At 40.8% G+C, this 21,324-nt stretch overlaps 1 protein-coding gene across 1 annotated transcript in view; it reads right to left on the bottom strand.

The window, feature by feature from the left end:
• Positions 1 to 19,569, bottom strand: part of TMEM233 (transmembrane protein 233) — a 44,247-nt gene extending 24,678 nt beyond the window's left edge. The window contains exons 1-2 of the mRNA XM_075214846.1: positions 19,178 to 19,569; positions 6,372 to 6,506 (exon numbers count right to left, since the gene is read on the bottom strand). Coding sequence (XP_075070947.1) covers positions 6,372 to 6,506; positions 19,178 to 19,357 — 315 coding nt within the window. The 5' untranslated portion in view covers positions 19,358 to 19,569. The remainder of the gene's footprint in view (positions 1 to 6,371; positions 6,507 to 19,177) is intronic.
• Positions 19,570 to 21,324: the final 1,755 nt, after the last annotated feature.

The following is a 21,324-nucleotide window of genomic DNA, read 5'->3' as shown; positions in this document are numbered from 1 at the left end:
AAAAGAGTTCAGGAGGGGAAACTGCATTGGAGCTCCCAGCATGGTATTGCAGCAGTAATTCATTATTCATCGCTGCAATGCAACTGTCACGAGCCGCGGCGGTACTCACAGCCGCCGCGGCTCGCTTCCTGTAGGTCCCAACGTCCCGGCCTTCACCATGACGACCGGGACGTCATTTCCTTCCAACTCCCGACCGTTGCCAAGGCAACGGTCGGACGCTTCCTCAGCGCCGTGTCCTGGCAGCCAGGCGCGCATGCGCTCTAGGGACAATCAGGCAGATTTAGCCTGTGGCTGAATTAGCAGGCATTAGCCTGCAGGTGTGGATTTCAGTGCTAAGCCCTGATTGGTCTTGCTAGGTGCTGGCAATTAGCCTACAAGTGTGGCCTTGTCTAGGGGCAGGTTCTGATTGGTTATGGGTTGTATTTAAGGCAATGAGGTCTGCTGCCTCATTGCCGGTTATAGCTTCTGTGCTCCAGTCTGCTGACCTGCTTGCTCCAGTTCCTGTTCCTGTATCTACGTTTTGACTTCCCGTGTATGACCCTTGGCTTCGTATTTGACTTCGCTTGTGTTTCCTGTGACCCTGATCCTTGGCTCGTTTACCCGTTCTGCTACTTTGCCTGTGACCTCTGACCTCAGCTTGCTCATCGTTTCTGTTACCTGCTGCCTACCTTTTGACCTCTGCGTGGACCTGACTCTTCTTGCCTGGGTTCTCCCCAGCCGGTACACACTTCACGACCCTCTGTCAGTCTGCAGCCCAGTCTGTCCCCACCATCAGGGGCTCCAGTGAACACCTGACTGGCAGAGTAGACTCCGGGTTGTGTTGTGCCGGCTGGAGGGGTTCCTAACAGCAACCACAATATCTTAATAAATAGATCCCTCTATAGCTTATATTTTCCATGACTTGTACATAACAGATCTTTCTTTTGATGAGATGAAAATGGAAGGTAGAGTTTCCCCCTGGCTTGTCTAAGAACCGATCTAGCTGCAACTAGGAACTGACTAGTCACGTTCTTTTCATGTTTAAAGAGTAAATATGTTGTTGAAAGCCTGAAAAGGAAGGATCGGAAGGAAGGAGATGCCTTAAATGGCATTGAAATTAATTCCATGAACCAGCCACCCAAATATTGCATTTATTAATCATAGATACCTGATACAAAGCTGAATCAGAAGGACAGCTGAACAGAACAGTGTGTATTGTTATTACAAGGCAGCAGCATTATCAGCTGCCAATAACAAAGCAGTCCTTGGTAGATGGTAGTTCTGTGCAGCTCCTGCTGGTGCATCATGGGTGAAACAAGGACAGACAGAGGAAGGTGGAGACATGACACAAGAACCAGTCACTGTAAAAACATTAAAATTGTCATCTGCTGTCGATAATAAAGGTACCATTTATAGTAACTGAACCTCCATCGTCTTTTGGTTGTGGAGAAGGCTAGTATCTGCTAGTAGCCCGGTGTATTACTATAGTTTCATGCTTGTTGCTGGAATCAGAGCCAAGACTTATGTAACCCATGTGTGGAAGCAGCTGCTGTTACCAAGGATGTAATGGAGATCGCCAAAGGAGGAGAAGAGATGGCAATAACATAGTAATGACAGTTGAACTCCCTGGGTTCACTCTTTTATAATTCTGAGAAAAGTTTGGTAGTCGGGCACAGAGTTTATTATCTAAACTGTAGCCATCTCTGACATTTTGTTTTGATTCATGTATTTACAGTGGTTGGACAATGAATTTTTAAACATGTTGTGTATTTATTTACTGTGTTCTCAGAGAACTTCTATGGCCATTGCTAAAGCACAGTCTTTCTCAGCACGTTTGTTACATTTCTTAACCAATAATCATATGTATAGTAATAATTTAAGGCCCCTTTACATTTGTTTGAAAATTTATTTCCTAGGTTTTTGTTACGGGGAGAAAAATGGGGAAAACGAAGGATATCAGTCCACAAAAAAAGCGTGAAATAGAGGTTTGGCTTCAACATTCTGGTATCAATACAAGTGGAATTGCACAAGCTGCTAAAGTTTCACCTCAGAGTGTAGGAAGAAATAAGAGAAAGTCGAAGTAAGGAGATCCAGTTACGTCAACAAATTGTTCGACATGCAAAAGCAGTTGTAAAACTACACCCAGACAGGACAGACTGCTCAAGAAACTTGCAACTGTGAACCAAAAATTCCCAACGAAACGTGTGATGATGATGAGGAAGGAAGCAGGAGCTAACGTTTCTTTAAAAACTGTACGGAGGCGACTTGCAGAGTTTGGGTTTAGATGATTTTGTCAAAATTTTACAAAAAACTACAAAATTCCTAATTCATTGGCCAACCACTGTAATTGGCCATCATCACCTCCCTGGGCAAAGTGTTCCATAGTGTGACTTCCTTTATGGCGAAGATCCCTGTTCTGTGCTGATAATGACATTGTTTTGGGATATAACCTTGGTATGAAGAGCTTATAAGACATATCTTTGTATTGACCTCAGATATATTTAAACATACTAATTTGTTCACCTCTAAATTGTACTTACGTAAACTATTTATCTCTCTTTACAATGTAACCTCTCCATTTCCTTAATGAATAAGGTTATATGCATTTGAATCCTCTCAAATTCTGCTATATCCTCCTTGTGCCCACAACAGTACCAATATTTGACAAGTAGTTTGACAAGTGGCTTATACAAGGCCAACATTATGTTTGCATCCTTTGCATTTATCTCCTATTTTATGCATCCCGAAACTGTATTAGCCACTACCTGACACTACCTAGATCCTTTTTCATCTCAGATTTCCCCCATTGTATTCCATTTAAAGTATAAAAAGCTTACTGCAGCCTAGGTGAATAACCTTACATTGACAATCTCTTGGACATAAAACTTAAATGGTTCATGAAACCTAATAACATAAGTGCGCCACTGCCTAATTGTGTCCTATGAAAGAAATGTGTAGGCTGTGGATGAAATTTTACAATGTGGAAGATAGATTAGAGATTAAAATTTGCAGGATTATGCGGGAATTTTCCAAAACTGATTTTATATCTTTCCACCACCCAATGTCACATCCCGCTTCCTCAGATGTCAGAGCATGAGCTGATTATTGACAGAATACATCCCTTTTAATGTTAACTTGCAACCTCTTCACTGCTGCTACCAAGCAGGACAGTTTGCCTAATGATTCCATTGTTGTTCTGATTCAATAAAGTAATGATGTTGCTTGATCATGAGATGACTCTCTCTATTTTCATGCATTTGGAATTTAGCACAAATAAGTTAGCATACACTTTCCTATGATGTATGTATGAAATAAAAGACCTCGTGCCAGTGAGTTATATATAAGCCCATTAGTGCAGTGTAAAAAAGTTATACATAATATGCACTTGCGGCCTCTTCTGACTGGAGAGACAGATCAGGATGCATTACAGGAATTGCACTATAACAGGGAAATAAGCAGTGTGGGGTTCTCTTGTTATACTGGGTACATGAAGCAGTCTGGTCAGAACAAGGCTTTGTTCACTATGAAGGGACGAGCTGTGCAAAAATAGAGTGCAAACCCCTCTTCCAAAGACTACCACTCTTGGCTATAGGTACGGCTAAGGGAATAAAGGCCCATGCCCCCTATACAAATACAGTATAAATTAATAATTATTGATAAAATAAAGCATATTACACAAACAGAATTGCTCCGTTTGTACCCCCAGAGCTGAATGACTAGGTCCTCAATTAAACACTTAGGGCTAGATTTACTAAACTGCGGGTTTGAAAAAGTGGGGATGTTGCCTATAGCAACCAATCAGATTCTAGCTTTCATTTATTTAGTACTTTCTACAAAATGACAGCTAGAATCTGATTGGTTGCTATAGGCAACATCCCCACTTTTTCAAACCCGCAGCTTAGTAAATCTAGCCCAAAATCTTTATTTTTTTAACCCCTTTTTTTGGATAAATAGACTCCTTAGTGTTATGTTCAGCATACATTCCCATTTTTGTTTTATGTAAGAGTGCATATGTTTTATAGAGACCTATAAATAAACTTACTGACCTATATTTACCAATAAAACAGTAAGCAAAACAGTGGCAGTTACATAATTGGAAATTCCACTATTATTATTTAGGGTATTCTTATTGTGAGTGGGTCTAAACCAAACACATTCAGAAAAATAATGTGCAATCTTATGTGTTCACCAGTTTAATGATTCTGTATTATAGTACTGACATATACAAGAACACTTGAACATATTTATTACATGTAGAAATGTTGTAGAGGGCATCCTCTGCAATTCTCAGATGTAACTGTACATAATGTGTTGAGCGGTCTGCTCTGTATTTGGCATATATGCTATAACATGACACAAAAAATTAAGACAATTTGAGCAACAGCAATCTGTTCTCATACTACAACAATTGTATTATCACTGATGCTACAGTGTGATAAGGATATAGTCCAAAGTCTCTAAAGAACACTGGATGATACAGAGCTCAATAGAAACAAATACACAATTTATTATTAGTGACTGCTAAACTTTCATGTGGAATACAGGGATGCTCGGGTTAATTTAAACATACACTTTGTTAGTTGGTTCTTCTGAATCAAACTAAGGCATTTGCCATTAGTGGTTAGTGAGCGACAGAGAGAATCATCTTGTATTGCTGCACAGCACACTGATACAACATGTACTGCCAGCAGTAATAGGCCGCTGGTAAATTGCTACATTAAACTTTAATTGATAATATAAAGAAGAGCTGGAGAAAACACTTTTTCAAACCCGCAGCTTAGTAAATCTACCCCTTAGATTAATAACTGCTCAGTGAACACAAGCTACCAGCGTGATAAAATGCTTGTGAATGGCTAAATAGCTATTGACCATGCCACTTGATCATGATGACTGCGGTATCTTTTAATATGCATCTATGTGCTAGATTTTATGTTGAACGTACTCTAAGATACATGCTATTACATTTTTGTGTTTACGCTCAAAGCATATTTTTGTTTTCATGTTCTAAATGAAGCTCATACTTTGCAGATCTCAAGCCCCTTCAGTCTTTCTCTTAGGTGTAATATAAATCTCAAATTCAAGAGTGACATAGAGTAACTGATCTGACCATTTCATAAACTGACCTTCACATGGAGAGCTGGTAAAATCATCACAGGTAGTCTGACGAAGAAATCACATGTTCTGCTAACTTTAAAATATATAGCTTTTACTCTATATTCATATTATTAACTATTGCTTCATATTCTGTCTTGTATTGAAAATAAAATACAAAACTTAACACTTTATTGCTGTCATATAATGCTTTTTCTTTCTGGTGCTGTTCGTGTTTAAACATGCCATGTAATCCAATGAGCCTATATCTAGAAGTGGAACATCTATTTTGAGTCTCATAACTTTTTACAGAACACAGGGCTCTATTTATCAAACAGAGAAAAGCTCTATCTATGGGTCACCTGCACCCGCCAGTGAAAAGTACAGTCGTAGTCTTTCTTCTGCTATCGTCATCTCAGGTTGTTAATAGCAGAAGAAATTGCTGAAAAAGGGCCTTATTATTTATTTATTTTTTTGGAAAAAAGCATTTTTTACATTTTTAAACATTTTTTTATGGGTTTAACTTTTCAACAAGCGGAATTTAAAGTCCAAGTCAAGGCTTTCAGCTCATGTGCGTATTCATTAGCCGACTAGCTAGGTCACGCATGCGCAGATCCCCTGATACTGACTAGCCTAGCCAGTGAGGCGACTAAGTATTGTTCAGCTGCTCCAAGGATATTTTATTGATAAATCATGGAGATAGGTGTTTTCTATCACTACGATAAGCTGTGATACAATACCAGCCCTATCACCAGATCTTAATACATAGGCTGGACAGTAACAGTTATGATGTCATGTTCTGGGTACTTTGCCCATTGTGGAAACAAATTACATGATAAAGATAATGTTGCATATATGACCACTAGCAGCTGCTTTTAATCTCTGTTGACAGTAAAAGATTTGTCTCTGAAAGCAAAATCTTAATTTTTAATAATGACCGACTGTACAATTGGTAGTGGTGGTGTACAACTTCTCTTATTTGCGTCTACTTACATTATAGCCATTATAATCATATTAACATACATATACATAAAAATATAATGTACCTTTTAGTTATATTGGCTCAGCTTGATATTTTATATATAAATGACTCTTTAGACTTAATTTTTATATCAAGATGAAAATGCTTTCTGTAAATTATTATAGAGCTTGTTATTGTCTACAATAAATCACAGTTTGTAGACAGCCTATATCAACAAATTAATTAGAGTAAATTGCATATTTCACACACTTCAACTGTTCAAAACAGGAAATAGTTATATTTTTCCATGATCAGAGATGTAAGGAAAATGTGAACATACCGTTGTAAAATGAACAACACAGTATGTTGCAATCACCAGCAGACCGATGATTATAGATGCAATTGCAACATACAAGGCGTTACGTCCCAACCTCCTCGATCCATCAATATCCCCATCATTATAGCTGTTTAAGGCCTGGAGTATTAAAACGGACAAGGTCAGTTGATCTCTTATGCTAACATATATATTACATTTTACACATTTTATGTGTAATTTGTTTAATATACATATAATTATATATATATATATATATATATATATATATATATATATATATATATATATATATAAAATGTATATTAAATAAATTACACACAAAATATATATAATTTATTGATATATAACAAAATCTTACACATACCCATTTTGTTTATTAATAAAAAAATACTGTCCAAGAGCCATAAGGGTGTTTCTGTGAGGTATAGAAAGAGCTCAAATTCAGATGCCCCAATAGACAACACAATAACTAGGCATAACTACTTACTACAAGTGTGCCATATGTTTTACTGCCCAAATAGAGGTTTTTAAAAAATATATCAATAGAGCATTTTTGTTTTACATTTCCTGCTTATTTAAAAGTTTCAGCAATATGTTGCAATTTAAGGTCACTCTATAATCTATGTTTGTTCCCCACCCAGAGATCTAATGTATCTGGGTAGGGAACCTAAACTTGGACAATGAACATTTTTAAAATCACACCAAATTCACATGTGCATCCAGTAGATGTTCTATATAGGTACATGCCTCTCCTTCCTCCTACTACCAGACATGGCTCATACCACTGTTAGGTACACACTGTGTTTGGCACCCGCGAGCTACACTGTGTTTGGTATAAAAGGGCTACAATATGTTTGACACTACGAGGGCTACAATGAGTTTCACACTCCTTCTTTGTATAAGGCCATCCACCCTGAGAATATAGATACAGTCTTACATGCACATCTGAGAAATTTTATTGTACCTTGACCTTGACAAGTGGATAATAACAAAGGTGCACAATATTTCGAGAGGTTACTACCCTTTCTTCAGCTACAGAATGATTAAACAACATGGTTTGTCACAGAGAAGCTACAATGAGTTTGGCATTGAGGGTTCCAAAAAGTGTTTGACACTGACGGGCTACAATATGTTTTGCACTAGGGAGGCTATGTGTGCTTGACATTGGGAACTACAATGGTTGTGTGGCACTCAGGGGTCCACAGTGTATTCGGCATTGTGTGGGCATCCACAGTGGCTTTACTGTAGGCACTTGGGTACAAGTCCAAGAACCAAGCTCAGTGCTCTGAGTTTTAATTTTACTTCCCTGTCATTGTTCGGTCAACACAGACTACAATTACTAGGAAAAGGCAAAGTTATGTGATACATGAAGTGAAGGCAGTTACATTGTCCCCTTTATCTCACAATTGTAAGCAGGACTTGAAGTGATATTTTTATTTGTTCCAGCATATGCATTGCTGTCATTTGCCAAAAGCAGAAAGTGGCCATGTACCTCTATATGCCCGGGGGGTCACTTAAGAACATTTTCACAAAACTAAATGCACTGTGCATCTGCATTGTTAGAGTTTAGTAATTCATCATCAACATTATCAACATTTATTTATATAGCGCCAGCAAATTCCGTAGCGCTTTACAATTGGGAACAAACATTAATAAGACAATACTAGGTAATACATACAGACAGAGAGGTAAGAAAACCCTGCTCGAAAGCTTACAATCTATAGGACAATGGGAGTTAGAAACACAAGGGCATGTGCTACATCATATTGCACAATGGACCAGCCAGACTGCAAAGTTAAAAGTACTGAGTGGGCTGTGTGTGTTGCAATGTTGGTAAAAAGGTTGTTGTCTTGCGTTAGCAGTGTAGAGGATGGTAATAGGGTAATCTAGGGAAATTAAGATGATGGTTGAGGAATATCATAACCTTGTCTGAAGAGGTGGGTTTTCAGTGAACGCTTGAAGGTTTGAAGACTAGAGGAAAGTCTTACTGTGCGTGGGAGGGAAATCCACAAAGTGGGTGCAGCCCGGAAAATATCCTGTAACCGAGAATGGGAGGATGTGATGAGAGTGGAGGAGAGACGTAGATCTTGTGCAGAACGGAGGTGTCGAGTAGGGAGATAGTTCGAGACAAGTGAGGAAATGTATGTCGGTGCAATTTTGTTGATGGCCTTGTATGTTAGTAGAAGAATTTTATATTGGATTCGCTGAAATACAGGCAGCCAATGTAGAGACTGACAGAGTGGCTCAGCAGAGGAATAACGGTTTGTAAGGAAAATCAATCTAGCCGCTGCGTGCAAAATAGATTGTAGGGGTTCAAGTCTGACTTTGGGAAGACCAGTAAGGAGGGAATTGCAATAGTCCATGCGGGAGTTGATGAGTGCATGAATTAATGTTTTTGCGGTGTCTTGTGTCAGATATGTGCGTTTTCTGGAAATGTTCTTTAGGTGTATGTAACATGATTGAACTTTAAATAATTTTTAAGTAGAACACAGAACAAGTCATGAACAAAATGTACATTGATGATTTTCTTTACAGATTTGTATGTCAAGGCTGCAGGTTTACTGTGTCACTAGGTGGTACTGTATCTAAAAGTTACACTTGCATTAAAAAATATTGTAGTCTCATTCTACAATCTCACAGACAAAATGGAGCCTACATACAGAACTTCCACATGTACTGTATATATAGGGTAAATGTTTGGATTACCTCCAAAATAATTAGTCATGAAAACTGACCTGAATGGTAAAGAGGTGTCAGGTTGTCAGCTCTTCATGACAGCCCTGAAAATCACTACTGTTTATAGTATACCTTATAACTCAGTATTCATAACAGTGGCAGTGTAGGGATCATAGTAAAGAATAGATATCTAGTTCGAGGTCTGCTACTGTGGAGGGACAGAAGATGTGCCTGGTGCCTGTGAAGAGGGCGAAGATGTCAGGCTGTGCTGCGCCCCTGGAGGGGCTGAAGAATCCTCAGATGGCGGTGCCCTACAAGTGGGTGAAGAAAGAAGAGGAGAAGAACTTACCCGTCCATCGATCCAGCGGCGGTGAGTATGACTTTCTTCCTGCAGGTCCCGTGCGCTGGGGAAGGATGAGCCAATCAGGGCTCATCTTTCCCCGCTGGCCAATCAGCGGCCGGATGCGCGAGCCAATCGCGGCTCGCGCCCGGCCATTCAAAACATTGGTGCCAACGCGATGACGTCACGCCGGCGACTATATAAGTCGCCGGGTGGCGCCATTTTGTCAGAAGTCAAGTCGGCGGAGAAGAGGGAGGACGTCTCTTCAAGACGTCCAGCAACGGGATCAGCGGCAGCGGCGGCAGGGGCCCTTGTGAGGGCCGTGAGCTACCCTGCCGCCCGAAGACTACAATCAAGCCGTCGGAGCAGTGATCACCGGCAGGGAGCCCTTGTAAGGGCTGAGAGCGCCCCCGCCAAGCAGCCCTCAACCGCGCCGAACCGGAGAAGAGGCGCCTCCGGCTGGAGGGTCTGGAAGATCCGGAGAAAGAGGAAGAAGACGGCGTGGCAAGCTGAGATTCCTGCGCAGAGCAGGTAAGTGACTCAGCGTTAATTCGGGCACTAATCCCGTGGGCACAGTCGGGCACAAGGCCCGTGGGCACAGTAAATTAGGGGCACAAGGCCCAGGGACCTGGGCACTAGGCCCCTTACTATTTAGTGGACCAGTAGGCCATAATTTTGGTAAAGGGGACAAGCCCCTGTTAGTTAGACAGGGGGCGTAGAGCCCCAGGTGTACAAGGGCACAAGGCCCTTAGGTAGTTAGTGGCCTAAAGGCCATAGGAAGGCCACAGGGCCTGGTTAGGGGCTGGTAGCCCGTAGGCTATTAAGGGCACAAGGCCCTAGTAGATAGCTAGGGAGGCCACAGGCCTCGGTAGGCAGGGGCTAGGACCCCTAGGTAGCAGGGCACAAGGCCCTAGTTAGTGGGCTCAGAGCCCTGAGGTAGAGAGGGGGCTGAGGCCCATTAATCAGAGTACAAGGCTCTGTGTATCTGGGCAGAGGCCCATGGTGTGAAGGGCAGAAGGCCCTGAGGGTGATGAGGTAGAGGCGTGGGAGCCTCGTGAGTGTAGGCGCGGTCCTGTGTGAGGTGAGCACACGTGGTTAGGAGGTACAGTAGAGCGGAGGCTCCTGTGGTGCCGTAGCAACCGGCTGGTTGGCTAACAGCGGTGTGCTCTGGTAAGTAGCTTACAAAGTACTGTATATTGTATTCTGTCTGTGCGGCCGGTATTGTTGAATTACAGTATTTTGGGTGTGCTACGTAGTTGTGTCCAGGGGCAAGACATCAGGCCCCCATTAAAGGTAGGCTCTTGTTCCTGTGGTTTCCTGTGCTAACCCGTGCTGTGGGGACAAGTGTAGTTACCAGCATACACATAGTCAGGGGAGAACACACGTAGTTTTCCTGTCCCTTAGGTCCCCGGGGTCACACTGGTACCCAGAGGGGGTGGCTGAGTGAATTGGTGGCAGTGCAGCACACCTTGAGGCAGTTCCAGGGGCGGCCGTGGTTCTGATCAAGGGTCCTCAAGGCCGGTTCCGTGCAGGTGGACCTGTGGTTCCGGACGTAGGGACACGTGTGAGATACCCGAGTACAGGCAGTCGGGCGGTTCAGTTCGATCGGCTGTTCCGTGCGGCAGTCGGCCCGCGGGTTAGTGTACTGTTCTACTGAGCCTCAGCCGGGCTTAAAGAACCGGTCCTTAGGGTCTGTGGGTGACCCCATAGCAAGAAGGCAGCTTCTTGGTACGACCTGGGTGAGGGGGTTAGGAACCGCCCTCCGGTTTAGTCCGTGAACACCGGCTGGTGTTCCCCGTAGTGTGTAAGTGAGCAGTTCCGTTAGTGCACCACACCTAGTTAGTCATAGTGGTTTGACTTAGTTGCGTTGCCGACCATTAGAACGCTGTTAGGGTCGGGTCGCTGTTGTAGTCAGTTTAGCATTTGTGGGTGCCATCTTAGTCTCACTGACAGTGCAGAGGGAGGCTGTGTGTCCTTGTCATCCGCAGGTATCGGAGAGGTGCAGGAGAACCGGATCGGAAGTGGGAGTGTCCCGGTGAGTATTAAGCTCGATTCCCCCTTTCGGTTAGGCCCTCACCGGCAGGTGTGTGAGGTACTTGAGGCGGGATTAGTCCTCGGACTAGTCTTGGTCTTAAGTGCCTGTAGTCCCCCGCGTCTTGGCAAGAACAAAGTGAGGAGGCGGCAAGTGAGCTTGGACTGACCGTGTCCTTGTTCTTTGCCGTAGTCTCGGACAGCCCTTACCTGGTAGGCACGGGCGTAATCTCTGTCTCTTCCGTAGAGGGACGTGATTGGAGGTGACGGGTTGCGGCTGCGGATCTGCTGGGATTGGATCGCAGCTGGGATATCGGAGGCGGACTGGAGGTGACCATCGTTTACAAGGTAAGTTCTTTTGTGTTGCGTCTGTCCCTGTCTTTCCCCGCAGGGGGCGTTACACTACTGTTTATGTTTACCTCAAAGGACACTTGCCTACTCTCCCAATCTTGTTCACTTTATTCTGAAGTGGGTGGGGTGGTGATGATGATGCGACTCAATGCAAATCCCATCATCATTGCCACCACTGTGCGATGACGTGATTCTTGCTGTTGCGTAATGGGGGGTGATGCTGTGATGATGCAAATTACGTCATCATGCCACCTGCACTTGTCCCTCGAGATCATGGATGGTAGGTCCAAAAAGTAGGCAAGTATGCCTCCCAGTGAATGCACTGCAAGGCATCTTACTGCAGGCCACTGCCAGTCCTCATCTACATACGTGTCGGGCTCTACTTACTGAGCTGCGATGAGCCACACATCTGGACAAAACAACTGTTTTCTCCAGCTCTTCTTTATATTATCAATTAAAGTTTAATGTAGCAATTTACCAGCGGCCTATTACTGCTGGCAGTACATGTTGTATCAGTGTGCTGTGCAGCAATACAAGATGATTCTCTCTGTCGCTCACTAACCACTAATGGCAAATGCCTTAGTTTGATTCAGAAGAACCAACTAACAAAGTGTATGTTTAAATTAACCCGAGCATCCCTGTATTCCACATGAAAGTTTAGCAGTCACTAATAATAAATTGTGTATTTGTTTCTATTGAGCTCTGTATCATCCAGTGTTCTTTAGAGACTTTGGACTATATCCTTATCACACTGTAGCATCAGTGATAATACAATTGTTGTAGTATGAGAACAGATTGCTGTTGCTCAAATTGTCTTAATTTTTTGTGTCATGTTATAGCATATATGCCAAATACAGAGCAGACCGCTCAACACATTATGTACAGTTACATCTGAGAATTGCAGAGGATGCCCTCTACAACATTTCTACATGTAATAAATATGTTCAAGTGTTCTTGTATATGTCAGTACTATAATACAGAATCATTAAACTGGTGAACACATAAGATTGCACATTATTTTTCTGAATGTGTTTGGTTTAGACCCACTCACAATAAGAATACCCTAAATAATAATAGTGGAATTTCCAATTATGTAACTGCCACTGTTTTGCTTACTGTTTTATTGGTAAATATAGGTCAGTAAGTTTATTTATAGGTCTCTATAAAACATATGCACTCTTACATAAAACAAAAATGGGAATGTATGCTGAACATAACACTAAGGAGTCTATTTATCCAAAAAAAGGGGTTAAAAAAATAAAGATTTTGGGCTAGATTTACTAAGCTGCGGGTTTGAAAAAGTGGGGATGTTGCCTATAGCAACCAATCAGATTCTAGCTTTCATTTATTTAGTACCTTCTACAAAATGACAGCTAGAATCTGATTGGTTGCTATAGGCAACATCCCCACTTTTCCAAACCTGCAGCTTAGTAAATCTAGCCCTTTGTATTGCTACTTATCGCAGTAATAGAAAATCTTTTCTTATTGGAATTCATCAATAAAATGTTGCTGGGGCAGCTCAGCTTCCCGGCAGACTGGCTGGCAGCGGTATGAGGATTCTTACTGCTTGTCAGGCTAGTGTAGTGTCCCTCTGTGCATGCATAAGTCAGCTTACCAGCTCGTGCTCTGGACCTGGAAACCCAGACTTGGACTTCCAGTTCCAGATCCTAAATATCAATGCTCAACTTGATTATTAAAAAGTAATCAAACCCTTTACGTCATTCCTCTGTGGTTGCAGAAGAGTGCTGTATAGGCCCCGCCTCTTACCATGTTCATCATAATGCTTCAAGCCACAAGAGTGACGGGGCCCACACATCGCTCCACTGCGGCCTATATACAAATTGGGTCCTCCTTTGTGGAGACTTGGTTAGGGTCCTCAACAAATCAAGTGAAGGGTGTATCAGGGAAGTGACCCCCACACTTCAGATATAGGGGGTTAGCAGGGTAAGAGATTGCTTTTTAAAAATATTGCTAAAATGGTGAAATTAAAACCATGTTGCATTGGAGGGGAGGTAAATTTAAAATGTGCTGACAAATTAATAGTTGGGGTAGGGCATGTCCTAGATCAACTTTACATTTCAGTGTAAACATAAAGCCATCAAGTATTTGTGTGCTGTATGAAAAAACACCCAGTATTTAACTTATGTGCAAAATAATAAACTGATTTGCACCCTTTGCATTATAACATGGTTTGTTCGGGAGAAAACTTACTAATGTTTTTTGCCTTACTTTCCTTAATGAATCAGGCCTTTAGGGTGTCCATGGTTCATGTCAGTTTCAATTTTGGCAATATTGTTTTGAAAAAATTAAGTGAAAAGAGGATAGAAGAGTCAATGTTAATTACAGTTGTGGACTGGGGTATACAATCTAATACTGTTTTACTCATTGCACCAACTGTATTAGGAAAGATTTTGGTGTAACAAACAAAACTGCAGTTGTGTTTAGATTGATTTTGTGATGGTGGTATCCTATACATGAGAAGATTGCCACAAGATAATTTGAAATAGGTAAAGGACAAGTGCCATCTGTATACAGCAGGCCTGGACAAACTGTGGTTCTGCAGGTGTTGTGAATCTTCAGTCCCAGTATAATTTGCCAGTAGATAGCCAGCCAATAGCTAGCAGGGCATTTTGGGCCAGGGGAAACGAAAGGGGACTACATGGTACCAGGGCCCGGGATTGCCCCGGCCTGCCTGTGTAGTGGGAGGAGCCACCAACTTGGTGTGGCCATGTCTCTTTCAGGGGCTATGAAAGGGGCCACGAGGGCCTGAGATTCCTCTTGGCGGCACTGTGACCTGGAGAGTGAAAGGTTAGCCAGGCCTAGTATGCAGAATATAATGAAACTCAACTAACTGTGTCAATTTGTCTAGGAAAAAAGTGTACAATGAGATGAGTATTGTAACCAGTATGGAACACTTGGGCATTCCACAGGCATGGGAGTAGAAAAGATGATATTAGAAACAGGAAAAGATCCATGCCTGTGGAATTATCTTCTGAATACTCAGATAGTGAAGGATCTGGATGAAAAAGTGGGCAGTGTTTTATATATATATATATATATATATATATATATATATATATATCTATAATATAAATGTCTAGTGGCGTGTGTTAGTCTGTCTGTGTGGAAAAAATAAAACCAAGCTGCAGCGCCACCTGCTGGGCGGAGTTATACACTGACCTACTAAATTCTTAGTGTGTGTGGGAAAAAAAATTCAGAAAAGGCTGAAATTTGGTATACTAAGATGTTTTCAATTTGTTAATTTAATTTGTTAATTGTTAAAAGTGTTTATAAAGATTTTAAAAAAATATATATATATTTCTTGAAGGAGAAGTGACAGTTGGGAGTGGTTTGTGGTTGCCGGGGGCAGTGGCGGATCCAGGGGGGGGGCGATCGGGGCATTCGCCCCCCCTAGCAGCAAAAAGCTAGGTCCCAGCCGCCGATTAAAATGGGAGGGGCGGGGCTAAGCGCGAGCGGGGGGCGGGGCTAAATGTGGGCCAGCCAATCAGAGTGGTCCCAGCCAGCGACCACAACGGGAGGGGGCGAGGCCAATCGCGGGTGGAAGGCGGGGTTAACGCAGGCCAGCCAATCAGAGCAAAGGAGGGGCGTGATTATGCAAAATCGCCCCCCTAAACATAAAGTCTAGATCCGCCACTGGCCGGGGGTGACAGTGGGGAGTGGTTGGTGGTTGCCGGGGGTGACAGTGGGGAGTGGTTGGTGGTTGAGGCCTGGGCTATGGCCCAAATGCATGACAAGAACCTTTTTAACACCTTAAGTAGCTTGATTTGACTAGAATGCATGAGTATCATGCACGGGTTAACTTGTATATATATATATATATATATATATATATATATATATATATATATATATAAAAATTACAATTGGTCCAAATGGAGAGCTGATGTAGATACTTACACGTTCTATAAAAATATCCTGACAAGGAGCACAACCAAGCATAAATAAGAAATGTATAATACTTAGTAAAACAAAATTGTTAAAACGGTGCAATAAAATGTGAATGAAGTATGATGACATATGTAAGGTAGCATATACATAATTGATATGGCATTTCAGGTTATGTATGATATTAAAGAATCATGTTAGTAATCCAACATAGGCTAAAAACAATGAAAATCTAAGCAAGTAAGAAGCATGGATGGTATGGTGAATCGTCTATACAAACACTTTTATTTTTAAGTTAGGATCTGAAGGAGTATCACAGACACAGATGGATTTATCACAGCTCAGATGGTTTTATCTACTGGAAACATTATTAGCAGGTAAATACTTCAATCTCCATTGTATCACTAAAATATATGTCCAATCTCTGTGATAAACAACAATATAGCTTTAAAAGATATTTTGTAATATTTGCAATATATGATAAAGTCTCCATACCTATACATACAATGTGCCACAGTGGTTGAAGTGGACTGGTATACGATGGTATACCATACCTTCCTCTCCTACTGCCTTCATTGTAAAACTATTACATTCCATTCACTTACATTTAAATTATATTTTTCATACGCCACTTCTAAATTTCCATACCACCATTTTGAAATTTCCACTTTGACTACTGATGTGCCACAGAAAATTGTATTTGCATTTCCTATACATCTAAGTCCAAAGTATTGTCCACTTTAGCCAAGTACCCACTGTTTGTATCGAAAACTCAAGTTCAATCTGCATCTGAAAATGTGTGTGATTTTTACCAATGGTTGATAGGCGTTTGCAGATATGTCCAGATGCAGGTAGCACAAAGCTTTTCCCATTCTCTTATTAGCCCATTTATTTAAATGTGGTTTCAAGAGTGTGGAAACCTCTTTCAAATGAATGGACAATTGAAATGAATGTGAAAAGCTCCACTACTAAATAAATATAACAATAATAATAATAAAAACAGCGTGCATCCTTCTCTAAAATCCATTGCCAGCACTTGTGTTATACAGCCCGTCCTGGTTCCTCCTACAACATGGGGAAAAGAAGTGTGGGTCCCCCTGCTAATGTGGAAATCAGCTCCAGACTAGACAGGCTGGGCCGGATCACACTGTAATAGGGTGCAAAGCTGCAGCATTGGGTTCTCCAATCATAGTGCATACTTGCCAACTCTCCCGGAATGTCCGGGAGACTCCAGGGAGAGTCGGTAAGTCTCCCGCATCCCGCAATTGCGGGGCTAAATTGGCACGATTCGCGGTGAGTCACGTCATTTTGGCCACGCCCCCGCGACAAAACGGCATATTTGTCGCGGGGCTAGGGCCAAAATGACGCGTTTGGCCCCGCCCCGCCCCCTCCTGCCCTCTAGACACACCCCTCTCCCGGATACAACTTGCCGAAAGTAAGCAAGTATGTCATAATGTGAACCAGCAACTGTCTGGTTAATATGGTGCTGGAACCACTATAGAGGTGTGTGCAAAGAATGAGCTGTGCTGATTAATGCTGACACTTTTCCTGGCAAACCTAGGCGGTGGGTCCCAGCATAATATTAAGGGTGTCTAAGATCTTTGTCCATTATACAAATAAAAAAAAGATTAAAAAAAGAACAAATCTTCGTTTAATCCAAATGGATATGTCCTTGATCAATCCAAAAGGCTTGATTTTCTTCTATTAATCGTCTAAACCTAAAGGTAATCCACAGGAAAATCTTTTCTTAGTCCACAGGAATTCGCCCAAACCAAACTGAGAGTGACCTCCCTAATCACAAGTAGTTTCCTAGCTTGCCGGCAGTGCAGGGGTGTCCCAGGACTCCCTGCTTTAGAAAAAATAATTACTAGTGCTTTGCAGCTTCATTGATATCTAATGTTATTCACCTATATAAATAAAGTTTCAACATGTAGTGGATAGGAATGAATGGACCATAGAAATCAATGGGGTATATACTGCACAACCCTGTTTAAATTGCTTGCATAAGCTCCTAGGGGGTGTGTACACAATGTTCTTATAGACATGAATGGACTTCATCAAGTGTGCTGACATGCTTTGAACACATTGAAAAGAAACAAGCAGCGTCCAAAAATACAGGAAGCAACAAGTGTGAATGCAATTGGGTATGGATGCATTGAATAGAATAGGTGTTATTTTAAAATGCTGTTGCATGCTTTGCACTTGCTTGCAGTTTTAAATGTCAGTGGCTAACCAGTCTAAGACAGGCTAGCTGCAGTGCCATGCAGTATACTTAAAGACAGTTGATTACAGCTATATTACCAATATAAGCTCCAACATCTATAAGATATCTATAAGATATATATATATATATATATATATATATATATAGTGTAATACACAATGCTGTACATTTTAAGGATGCTAGAAGTCACCAAGTACCCTTGATCATATAAAAGCATGAGGTCACACAAGGTAGTGGGGTGTGCAAAATTATTTCTCCCGATACACAAGTTTCACTTTAAAATAAACAAATTTGCCTGTATGAGATGATTCTCATATCCATATGTGTTTTGCATTAAGTGCATGACGGAAAACGTTCATGATGAGTTATGTGACACTACTATGCAAATGTAAGTGAGGACATCACTAATCACTATCTATAAAGATATATTTCACAGGATATATTATATTACACATATTCACGTCACTTTTGTATATATATTTACTGTCCCAGTACGCCACCACTGGAACATGTCTAAGTGTTGTTAATATGTTAATACAAAAATCTATGGTAACAATAATGATATTAATTTATATGTTGTTATTTCTATCATTATAAATGCCTCAGGAGTGCCAAGTCTTACAGCAGAGAGACTCTTACTTTATCTAATGGACAAATGTTGTTCTATTGATTTATAGTGTTAATAGATTTATTACAGAGGACATTTTTTCCTGTTTATTTTAATGACTACTGCTTAATGCTTTTTACAGTCATACCACATACATTCAAATGAGCTTTAACTCCCATTTTACATAACTGGGAGATGAGAGTCATTAGCAGACCACTATCTTATTTCACTATATTAAACAAAGGCTACCTGAAGCTCATTATCACTTACAGTACAAATTAATTTGTGGCTACATAACATACAGCAAATACATATATTTTCCAATAAATAGCACTAATAGCAATGTGATTTATATGCACAGATTATTTCCCCACTATACTACCTCTAATTCTAACTTGGACACACCACTGTCACACAGTGGACCGACTATATTTATAAACTGAGTCAACAAGGAGAACACAGCGTGCTTTACACTGAATTATGAGTTTGCTTTACCTGTCATTTCTATTAGTTGGACATCAATTAAAAGCAAATATAAACTGATTTACAAAAAAGGTTTAAGGAATGTAATAGTTTACACAAAAATAAGCATCTTGGTGAATGGTGTGAAATTACATTATGTTTACGTGGGTGCATATAGCCATTGATAGAAAAAGTCAATGTTTAGTACTTACCATTATAGAAAAGACAAATGCGACAATGTTTATTGGATATGCTGGGCAGAAGCAGGCGAATATTGAAAGAATCAAGTAATTGCTGGGCACAGGACCCTGCGGGGATTCATTCTCAATGTCAGTCTCCGGGCTCGCATCTAAAGCCCTTTTGATTTCTGGATTGGATGGAGTTTGAGACATGGAAAAATTCAGTGCACAGAAATTGGTATATCCAGAAAAGTTCAGCTGTCTAGTTTGAGGCTGAGGGGCGGCTGTGTAATCCAAGTTAGGAGTTCAAGGAAGAAGTGATCTCATCTCGGCTGATGCCTGATCAGCAAAGGAGCAGGAGCCAGGGTACAAGTGAAGGAAGTTAGACACAGAGACATGCACATAGGCTTCAGAAGTGAATGTAGATTACTTCAGTGAAGTTGCAATTTATAAAGTTGGTAGTGCTACTTGATGCCTTGTACAGACTAGTTCTGACTAGGATTGAACTGTTCCAGTTCTGTCTTGTGGTTTTATGGGACATTTCCCTGTTGGCATTCATACTATTACACAATTCTTAATTTTTTTTTAATGAATAGTATTAATGTTTGCAATATTTAATTCGAAACAGTTCTTATTTTTTTCATTATTTTACAGTTATGCTCCATTATCATAGTATTATTCTCCCAGATAGGGAAATTTATAAAAATAATAATAATAATAATAATAGCAGCTGTAACCTGTAAAACACAACAAATTGGCATTTTTTAACTTAAAACCTACTGGGGTCAAAATTATGCACTTTATCAGTGGTTTTAATGTCAGTTAAAGCAAACGGAATGTGGAAATAAAACCCTCTCTATGAAATAGGACCATACCCAATTTTGTTTTTATGTGGGTTCAACTTGACTTGCGTTGCTTTTTTTAGATGCTTTTTGTTCCATTTCAGAACTTTCAGCGCACATCAACCCACTTGAAAAAGTCCATTCATAAGAGGTATGATCTCTCTACTATATAGCATGCTACTTGATATCACTACAGATTTCCAAAGCAAGCACAAGCATGATTGGGAAAAAGATCTTGGCCCCCTCCTAACTATTGGGAAGAAATAAGAGACAGGGCAGCCCTTGCTTGTATCTTAACCTCAATTAAAGTGTCAGCTTCCAAGCTATATTACAGGTAGTACCATACTCTTGAAAATTTTAACTAAATGTTTCTTAACTCCGACCCAGATTTTGCAGAAATTTCTGGCACAGGGGAACCTTTTATCATACATGTTGAAGCTGTCCAAGGATTTCCCTGTTTTGGGATAGGTTACAAAACTTCCTGAATTCCCTATTAGAAGCACCAATCTCTAAGTACCTTTGGATTTTCCTCCCAAATTCTGGTGGCTGCAAAATACGTAAGAGCAGTCCATTGAAGAAAAGTGACACCCCATCTCCCCCCGTTCCTTTACTTGAAAAGCGTTGTGACTGGCTCACTATGAAATAACTTTTAAACATTTATTTAAAGCAAATAGCGCAGGGCACTTATTTATGTAATTGCATTTGCACTTATTTTTTGATATTGTTTATATTGTGGGATAGGTAATCGTTATTTCTGAGACCAGGGAAGAAATTTGTCTCTTGTCTAACCTTGCTATAGGATATGCCTATTTCTGATGCATATATCTGATACAATGAGCCTGTGTTTACCAAGCCTTTGGTGTATTGTGGTTTGGGAAACTGGCTTGTTGTATGTCCTTTTGTTGTTCTGTGTGAATATGAATTCCGAACTGTCTGATGAAAGGCCACGTGTTAATTAGATATTTTCATGTGTGAGGTTTAACTTGGAGACAGAAAGGTTTAATTTAAAACATGCTACTACATTTCCTGCATCTCAAAGATGCAGGATATCACAGCAAGGTTTTTAAGAATTTCAAAGCTAAGTATAAATATTAGTGGCTTTGCAATATATGTAAATTTATGTTTGTGTAAATAGAGTATATCCTGATGCTAAAAATAGCATGTGTCTGAAAGGTATAAATGCTCTGACTTGTACACTGAAGTGTATCATTCTGATATTCCATCTGACCTGACCACTGATACCTCAAATCAGTGGGACTGTCCCTTTCAGGACACTTGAGCAATAAAACATCCTTCTGCTTCAAAGATCTGCTTGACAACTTCTTCAATATGGCTGTA

The sequence above is a fragment of the Mixophyes fleayi genome, chromosome 1 (genome assembly GCF_038048845.1).
Source record: "Mixophyes fleayi isolate aMixFle1 chromosome 1, aMixFle1.hap1, whole genome shotgun sequence".
Classification (NCBI taxonomy): Eukaryota; Metazoa; Chordata; class Amphibia; order Anura; family Limnodynastidae; genus Mixophyes; species Mixophyes fleayi.
This window is presented reverse-complemented; position numbering and strand designations above follow the sequence as displayed.